Genomic DNA, 9,195 nt, shown 5'->3' with positions numbered 1-9,195 from the left:
AAAGCTAGGTAAAAGAGCAATCCGTTTGGATAAGGGAATTGTAAACATAAATTACACTTGTTTTAGACAAACCAGTTATATTGCAGCAAACTGAAGCTATCAACTTTCCCAAAGTAATCTTTATGAAATGCTGTGCCATCATGCAGAATTTAAATTGTACAGTCTTTTAACTTGCAGGGATGGGCACTCAAATGTCTTAATTATAGCCTACCCTGACTTTATGTTGACTGTTTCTATCATGTTAAATATTAGCCAATATTAGCATAGACTGTCAGTAGGCCTAATAACCACACATATTCAACTGCCAATTTACTGTTAGTTCCCTTTAGTTGGCATAGCCTACATTATCATGACATTGTTACGTTTACCTTCACTTGTTTCTTCTAAACACCGTCACGACCACGTGTTTGTTTGCTGAGGATAATTAGTAACAGTTGATAATTAAAGAGAACAGGTAGGATAGGGCTGGGGTGGTCATCCAATTTTGTCAGCCGGTTATTGTCATGCAACAGTCTGCTGTTAATTTAGCAGACAAGACATGCTTATAATCCCGTGCCATTTTATATTATATGATTTTATAGTAAGAAGAATATAGATCAACTGAATCAAATTGAAAATATATTTTTTCCATTTCACATGGAGTGCGCTTATGAAGTGGTTATGTTGACCCTAAAAGTGATCATTTGAAACAGGTCCGATACATTATTTGGCAACTTTAGTTGTGAATGATACAAACCTTAGAATGTCTTAGAAGCACACCCTGTTCTCTCATCAAGTGATCCTATTTTCACCCATCAGACTATTCTCAATTGAATCTCTTCTTTACTAACAGAAATCTGTTTGGGAACATCAATAGTAACTTGTTTTCACAGCGGAACATATTTCATTAAACTGTTGACAGCCCCTCTCTCTGCACGCTCGAGAAAGGAATGAAGGAGAGATTGGAGGAGATGGAAACGCATGGTGGTGAAACATTCTGTAGTTAAAGGTAACGTAACGTGTCAGCCTATTAATTAGGAAAATATAAATAATTCCCTATTACTAGGCAATTCAAAAATCAAACTGAAATTCACTATAATTGTAGGCTAACTCTGTAAGCATCCCCTGCACAATCAATGAACCAACAGCATTGCCTAAGGCGGTTTGGAGCGTAGCATAAGGTAACCAGTCCATCCATTATGCATAATAGTACAGTCCACACTCAGGCCATTACTACAAATTGTTTAATGTTGGAGTGTAAGCTAGACCAATTATTTACCCAAGACATATTTCTGCCATGTGTAACATGCGGTGGGCTATGTGTTGTATAAAGGCACAATCATTATATTAATTCCATTTTTTGGGGCTCATATATATAAAACTATTGGTATGCACAAGTTCCAAAATGCTAAATGAAAATCGGTGTTTTGAATGAATCATCACTTTAGAAAGTGTGGTCCACTTCATTGTGTTAGGCTTTGAAACAACATCCACAACGACCATGTTTTCCACTCAGTTTCAACCTGTTGTTGAACTTCTTTCTTCAAATTGATCAATCACAGTGAGGTGAGTTTTAAAAGCATGGTACTGTTTTGATGATAGGTGTTTAATGTGACTTTGATTGGATTTTCATTGATGTCAGAGCTGTAAGAGGGACAATAGAGCGCTGAGTGCCAGGCCATTAGTGACCTGACAGTACTACAGACTTTGGTACTACCAACGCATGTCGTGAGTGCATAAAAGGAGATTACCACGACTCAACAGTTACTGTGGAATTTTACTGCGGTCATGACTGCCAGTAATATGGTCACCTCAACAGCCCTAATGTAGGCTAATTCAATTGTTAGGCTAATTCCATTGTTCGGCTAATTCAATTGTTATGGAGCGGCGCACAGTCCAAGCCATAGCAGTTTGAACCCGACGCTTGGCGCAATACTTGGCTGTGTCATCACACAGCTCCATGGTTAGTACAGGCAATAGAGGAGGGTATAGCCGACTTTTGTAAACTATTCTCCCTATTATAATTATATGTACACTAATCTTGCAACATCAAACAGCTGTATGTTTGACTCATCAATATATTTTTATTTTTTGCGTAAAAGCTCGCCAAAACCGTTTTTTTTAATGATTCATACATCATTTCCTAACCCAGAAATGTGCCTAAATAATCTACAAGATCAGAGTACTTGCTATCTGCCAGTTGCTGTTGAAACAGAGACAAATATGCATATATTTAGATGGCTCTCTTTCTGAACCTGTTCTCTCTATGTATTCTAGCCTGTCGACAAAATTCTAACTAAAAGGTGCACCGTATTTAAAGGGAGGGCTAAAGATAAATATACTGAAAACTCTATTGATGTAAACCTCCACGAGAAAATCTGTTGGCCAGCAAGACGGTTGAATTATATTTATTCAGCGAAGGCAAATAAAAATATGAAAATAACACAACGCCTGCAAAGCCCGCTAAGGACCTTTTTATAAGGTTAGTCTGAATACCAACTACAGAGAGGTGCGTAAGAAAGGCTTAATTTCATAAGTCGGAATCGGGCCCTTAACGAAAAGCAAAGTTTCCCATTGTCTCTCACTCGCCATGGCTGCCTGACGCCATGGCAACCAGAGCAGCGGTGGGGTTGATGAAAACACATGAAGGGAGAAAAAAAACTACGACAAATAGAAATCTCTTCATCTGTCCTCGAGGTGCGTTTATTTGTATTTGACCTAGTAAACAAGCGTGAACAAACAAGCTGGCATCACAGTCAAACAGGACACATGCACAGACGTCTCACATCAACACATGTACAAGTTATAAATAAATACATAAGCATTATGCTGCTCATGCATATGTACGCTGGAAGGCACGCACACACACCTAAGCATGTGCATAATATCAAAGATATGAGAACAGTGTGAAGGGATTCATAACCATGGTATAATTAAGTTATCCCCGTTTGGTAGCACTTTCTATGAGCCACCTGGTTTGTAAGGCATTATAAACACATAAGCATTTAGTCATGAGCTTTGCTTATGTAGTATTTTACAATGCATATGACCATATTTCTGCTGTCAGCCGATTTTATGAATGCTTATGCTTTATCATGTGCATGTCCAGGTGAGTAATCCTCTAAGTATTGAAATGTAGACTTTAGACAATTATAAAGGGTGTTACAAGTAGCTATCAATAGATATGAATGCTATAGCACGTCTTATACTTGCACCATGTGGTGATATGCATCCATAATGTATTATAAACAGGCGGCTCTTAGAAACAGCTATCATGATCCCTTCTTCTAATAGCCACCAGTTTATGAAAGGTGTTTGGTTAAAAACCACTGTGAAAATGTATATTTGTGCCATTCTCAACACTTTTGGCCATGTTTCAGTACCATTGACAACTCAAAACATACAGTTGTAGAGTTCAAATTAGAGTTGTTTCAGCACCATGGCCAGTGCAGAACATACCATTTGCAGCCCATGCAAGAGATAGGCCTTTCAGCACCATGGATAACTCAGGCAATACAGTTTGGGCCTCTGGGCTCCAAAGACATTAATGGCCATATTGTATTACTGTGTGTGAAGGTACTAACTCTAGAGAAAGTGTGGAGATGGGAAACCGAAACTAGACCAACAAAAATAACAAATCAAAGTTTGCTGTTTCAGTGTCTTTAGATATTTTTGTCAGATGTTACTATGGAATACTGAAGTAAATTTACAAGCATTTCATGAGTGTCAAAGGCTTTTATTGACAATTACATCAAGTTGATGCAAAGAGTCAATATTTGCAGTTTTGACCCTTCTTTTTCAAGACCTCTGCAATCCGCCCTGGCATGCTGTCATTTATCTTCTGGGCCACATCCTAACTGATGGCAGCCCATTCTTGCATAATCAATGCTTGGAGTTTGTCAGAATTTGTGGCCTTTTGTTTGTCCACCCGCCTCTTGAGGATTGACCACAAGTTCTCAATGGGATTAAGGTCTGGGGAGTTTCCTGGCCATGGACCCAAAATAGATGTTTTGTTCCCCAAGCCACTTAGTTATTACAAGGTGCTCCATCATGCCGGAAAAGGCATTGTTGTCACCAAACTGTTCCTGGATGGTTGGGAGAAGTTGCTCTCTGAGGATGTGTTGGTACCATTCTTTATTCATGGCTGTGTTCTTAGGCAAAATTGTGAGTGAGCCCACACCTTTGACTGAGAAGCAACCCCACACATGAATGGTCTCAGGATGCTTTACTGTTGGCATGACACAGGACTGATGGTAGCGCTCACCGAGTCTTCTCTGGAAAAGCTTTTTTCCAGATGCTCCAAACAATCGGAAAGGGGATTCATCAGAGAAAATTACTTTACCCCAGTCCTCAGCAGTCCAATCCCTGTACCTTTTACAGAATATCAGTCTGTCCGTGATGCTTTTCCTGGAGAGAAGTGGCTTCTTTGCTGCCCTTCTTGACACCAGGGCATCCTCCAAAATCTTCGCCTCACGGTGCGTGCAGATGCACTCACACCTGCCTGCTGCCATTCCTGAGCAAGCTCTGTACTGGTGTTGCCCCAATCCCACAGCTGAATTAACTTTAGGAGACAGTCCTGGCGCTTGCTGGACTTTCTTGGGGGCCCTGAAGCCTTCTTCACAACAATTGAACCACTCTCCTTGAAGTTCTTGATTATCAGATAAATGGTTGCTTTAGGTGCAACCTTACTGGCAGCAATATCCTTGCCTGTGAAGCCCTTTTTGTGCAAAGCAATGATGACGGCACATGTTTCCTTGCAGGTAACCATGGTTGAATGAGGAAGAACAATGATTCCAAGCACCACCCTCCTTTTGAAGCTTCCAGTCTGTTATTCAAACTCAATCAGCATGACAGAGTGATCTCCAGCCTTGTCCTCGTCAACACTCACACCTGCGGTAACAAGAGAATCACTGACATGATGTCAGCTGGTCCTTTTGTGGCAGGGCTGAAATGCAGTGGAAATGTTTTTGGGGATTTAGTTCATTTGCATGGCAAAGGGGGACTTTGCAATTAATTGCAATTCATCTGATCATTCTTCATAACATTCTCGAGTATATGCAAATTTCCATCATACAAACTGAGGCAGCAACCTTTGAAAATTAATATTTGTGTCATTCTCAAAACTTTTGGCCACAACTGTATATCTAACTTCAACTCAGCATATATGTGTGTAACACACACACACGCACACACACACACAAACACACACACACACTGCCCAGTTTGGATAGTGTTCAGGGGTATTCTCTTTAAGATAGCAAGTCAATCAGATGTCGGGATTAGCAGTTAATTGCAGTTATTACTTGTTTAGCAGGAGATAATGGAGGGTTTCAATGGTGGAGATGAGTGCCTTGGATGTCTATGTATTATGTGAAAGGAAACACTTTGATTGTTCTAAATGGATCTGTGCCTTTTGGAGAAACTATCGTCAACCTCCACATGGTTTTACTTTCAGTGAGTAGATAAAGGTGGGGATGCTCTCTAGTCTGAATTCTAGATAATCCTGCATCTGAAAAGACTACAGATGCAGAAAAAGTTATAATAAACTGTCACTCAGTTTTAAATGTCTAGGCGATTCATTTCATTATCAATTTCCACAGCTGTATACATTCACTGATTGTACAAACATTAGGAACACCTTCTCTTTCCATGACATAGACTGGCCAGGTGAATCCAGCTGAACGCTATGATCCCTTATTGATGTCACTTGTAAATCCTCTTCAATCAGTGTTGATGAAAGGGAAACGACAGGTTAAAGAAGGGGTTTTAAGCCTTGAGACAATTCAGACATGGGTTATGTATGTGTGCTATTCAGAAGGTGAATGGGCAAGACAAAATATTGAAGTGCCTTTGAACAAGGTATGGTAGTAGATGCCAGGCGCACCGGTTTGAGTTTGTCAAGAACTGCAATGCTGCGGGGCTTTTCACACTATGAAAAGGTGTATCAAGAATGGTCCACCACCCACAGGACATCAAGCCAACTTGACACAACTGTGGGAAACATTGGAGCCAACCCAACATGGGCCAGCATCTCTGTTGAATGCTTTCGACACCTTGTAGTCAGTCCATGCCCTGACGAATTGAGGCTGTTCTGAGGGCAAAAGGGTGCAAGTCAATATTAGGAAGGTGTTCCTATTTTTTTGAATGCTCAGAGTGTATTGAAGGCCTAAAATATAAAATGTTGACATGCATTGATAAAGAACTTCTTATTTGAATCAGTAGATCCAAGGTTAATTGTACAATGTTTGAATTTAATTATGCTCCCCACCAACTTTCAGCTAAATTCCCAACACCCTAAAGTTGCTCAAAACAACGTGTCACAAGACTCTGGGTGCCTACAAATGGGAACTAATATGGCACTAAATCTTGTCACTAACAAAAACAAATCCCGTCATCTCAGTGTCAGTCTAGAAATTGATTATGATTGGACACCTGCTCCTGCCTGAACGACATTATGTGGACAGTATTGCCTTAAATCACATACATGATGTTACGTGACTAGGTTGAAATTAAAATGGACCCAGACTAAAAAGCATGGGGCTATTTGTTTTATTTTCAAAGCAAAACCACACCATTGTGTGTCTGGTACCAATTATTCACGAGTCAGGTTGGATATAACTTTACCCAAAGGAGTAATGGTGTAGAGTGGGCAGCCAGTATGGCCATATTCTATGAGCCGCAAGCCTGTGGGATTCTGAGCAATTTAAAAGCGTCCTTCTACCCTCCGTCCTCCCCCGGAATAGTTATTCTGCGCTCCTAGCGGCACTCCACTGCCGCATTCTGTTTAGCACTCATTGAATGATCGCAATCACGCGACGTGGAAATAACCACCAGTTTGAGCTAATCGTCCTCCATAATCATTTCGAACCGCGTTTGGAGATGTGGATGCTTGCATAACAGTGTGGATGGGGGGCGAGCAGGGTCATGAGGGTGAACATTACCTTTCAATTGGATTACGGGGGTCGCTACCGCAGAAGGAACGCGCTCTTCCTATCAATAATTAATCTATTCCCGAAGCAGCGGGAAAGGGGGAGAGAGCACGCAGCTCCGGAGATCCAAGTTTTGAACTGCAGTCACCGGTGTATCATGTCAAAATCTGACAGTGCTTCGAGACGGGCTGACGAGGAGGACAAAGGAGGATGAAGGAGGGAGAGGGACCGGGAGTGGTAGAGGAGGAATATAATGAAGTTGAGTGGGAAAGGACTGTGTACCATCGTCTCCAGCACCCTCCTCTTCGTCTGCGCCGTGAGCGAAGTTGTGGTCGGATTCAAATGCATCTCGCTGGGCACCAAAGTAAAAGTGCATTTTCACCTCTCGACCGCGGCTGGGGCTTTCTACTCGGGGATACTGGTCGGACTAGGGCAGGCGCTGCTGGGCTTTGCGCTGCTTTGTTGCAAAGGGAAGCCCGGGTGTCGGAATTTCTTTCTCATGGGTATCCTGGTGTTTTTGTTGGGAGTTCTCACCGCTTTCTCCGGCGCGGTGGTGGACGGGGACACTGTGTCTCTTGTGGAGCGCAAATATTCCCATTATTGCCTAGACATAGACTCTGTGGAATTAACCACCATCTGCAACCAACTGAAGGATTATCAGAAAAGTCTAGTCATCTCGACCATTTTTAGCACTTTGGAATGCCTTCTTGGGCTTATGAACTTGGTGATCATCAAAAGGTACAAAACCGCGCAATTTTACAGACGGAGGCAATCACATAGGCAGAGCGCGGGGGATATTCTTTGCAGCGAGGAGCAAGACTTCACCGTGTCCGAATTCCAACCGGTTTCCTATATTAACTTGGGGATATTTCACGTGTTCGACGAGGCAGGTGTGGAAGTACAATGCAGGGGCCACCCGTCTATCGAGCTCCCGGGTTATTCACCCACGGATCCCGAGCTCAACCATTCCTACCCGTTTTCTTACCCGCTCCCGAACGAGCTACCGCCCGCGTACGAAGACATTTTCCCCGGAGACGAAAGTAACAAATAGCAACTCAGAACAAACAAAGTTGCAACATGGGCTCTAAATTCTGCAATGACAATCACTGTATTTCCCCCTTCGGCCTATTCAGTGTTGAGACAAACAATCGTGGAGAGATTCTTACCTAAACAGTTTTCCGTTCACAGCCGAAAACGGTTTCGCCTTCATGCTTATTTCTTCTTAGCAAAGGTAGCCTCCTGGTACACTGGCAGTATATGCACATCTACTATTATACTGCCAATGAACTAGCCCATTGCCATCGGTCAAAATAGTGAACATTCCATGGAAATAAAGATACTTACAACAGATCTATAGACCATTAGATGCTACCATACGAGTTCAGATATCAAAGAAGCATTTGTGTTTTGAATTCAGATTGTATACACATCATATGCCCATATAGTTTGCTGTTGTTATTGTTTCCTTTAAAACATGAATAAACGTGTATTTACTCTCGCCTGATGTTAGAAGTTCTATTTAAAAGTCAACCTCCATTTTTACCTTCATTACTCCTAACATCTACGCATGTAATGCGTCTTGCACACCCAACAGGTGTGGCCCATTTAAATCAGGCTAGTGCTTGACAGAACAAGATGATAGACAGGCCCACATCATTTTGACTCTAAAATGAAATTCCTTTACCATCTACATGCAATACAGTAGTAGTGAAAAAGTTGTACGTAGTAGATGTATTCCACTTCCGCCTTTTTTTCTCACTTAGCGGAGCCAATTGCTCTTGTTCTCACTGTAGTATAACCTAATGAGTAGCCTGCATTTGTCCCACATGCTTCACTAAATGGCCACTAAACCATTGAATATTATGTTTGTGCCCCAAATGGCACATTATTCCCTACATAATGCACACATTTTTCACCAGGGCCTATAGGTCTCTGGTCAAAAGTAATGCAGTGTATAGCGAACTGGGACATGCTGCTGTGATGAGCGAGACAATCTCCTGTCCCACAATGCAAAATTAATTCTGATCGTAAAACATTTAACATCCAATTGTGGTAAAAACTTTGAAAGCTTCGTCCCCTTGTCCCCGAAGAGAGGATGGTTTAAGCTTCTATAGGTATAGTTATTATTTCTCAACTCGCAGTATTCAGCTTAATAGCAACTACAACCAAGCTATTTGTTATGGCTTTGCGATATGGAGGGGCGCGCGCGATATGTCAATTCAAATCCAATTTTATTTGTCACGCGCGCCGAATACAACCGGTGTAGACCTTACAGTGAAATGCTTAC

The 9,195-nt window shown here is 41.7% G+C and overlaps 1 protein-coding gene across 1 annotated transcript; it reads left to right on the top strand.

Moving 5' to 3' along the window:
- Nucleotides 1-7,161: 7,161 nt before the first annotated feature.
- LOC118946039 (transmembrane protein 271-like) lies at nt 7,162-7,959 on the top strand. Its single transcript, XM_036970095.1, has one exon. It carries the CDS (start codon nt 7,162-7,164, stop codon nt 7,957-7,959), a length of 798 nt encoding a protein of 265 aa, XP_036825990.1.
- The last annotated feature ends 1,236 nt before the right edge of the window (nt 7,960-9,195 follow it).

The sequence above is a fragment of the Oncorhynchus mykiss genome, chromosome 31, assembly GCF_013265735.2.
Source record: "Oncorhynchus mykiss isolate Arlee chromosome 31, USDA_OmykA_1.1, whole genome shotgun sequence".
NCBI classification, from domain to species: Eukaryota; Metazoa; Chordata; class Actinopteri; order Salmoniformes; family Salmonidae; genus Oncorhynchus; species Oncorhynchus mykiss.
Note: the sequence above shows the minus strand (reverse complement) of the source record. Positions and strands in the feature narration are given on the sequence as shown.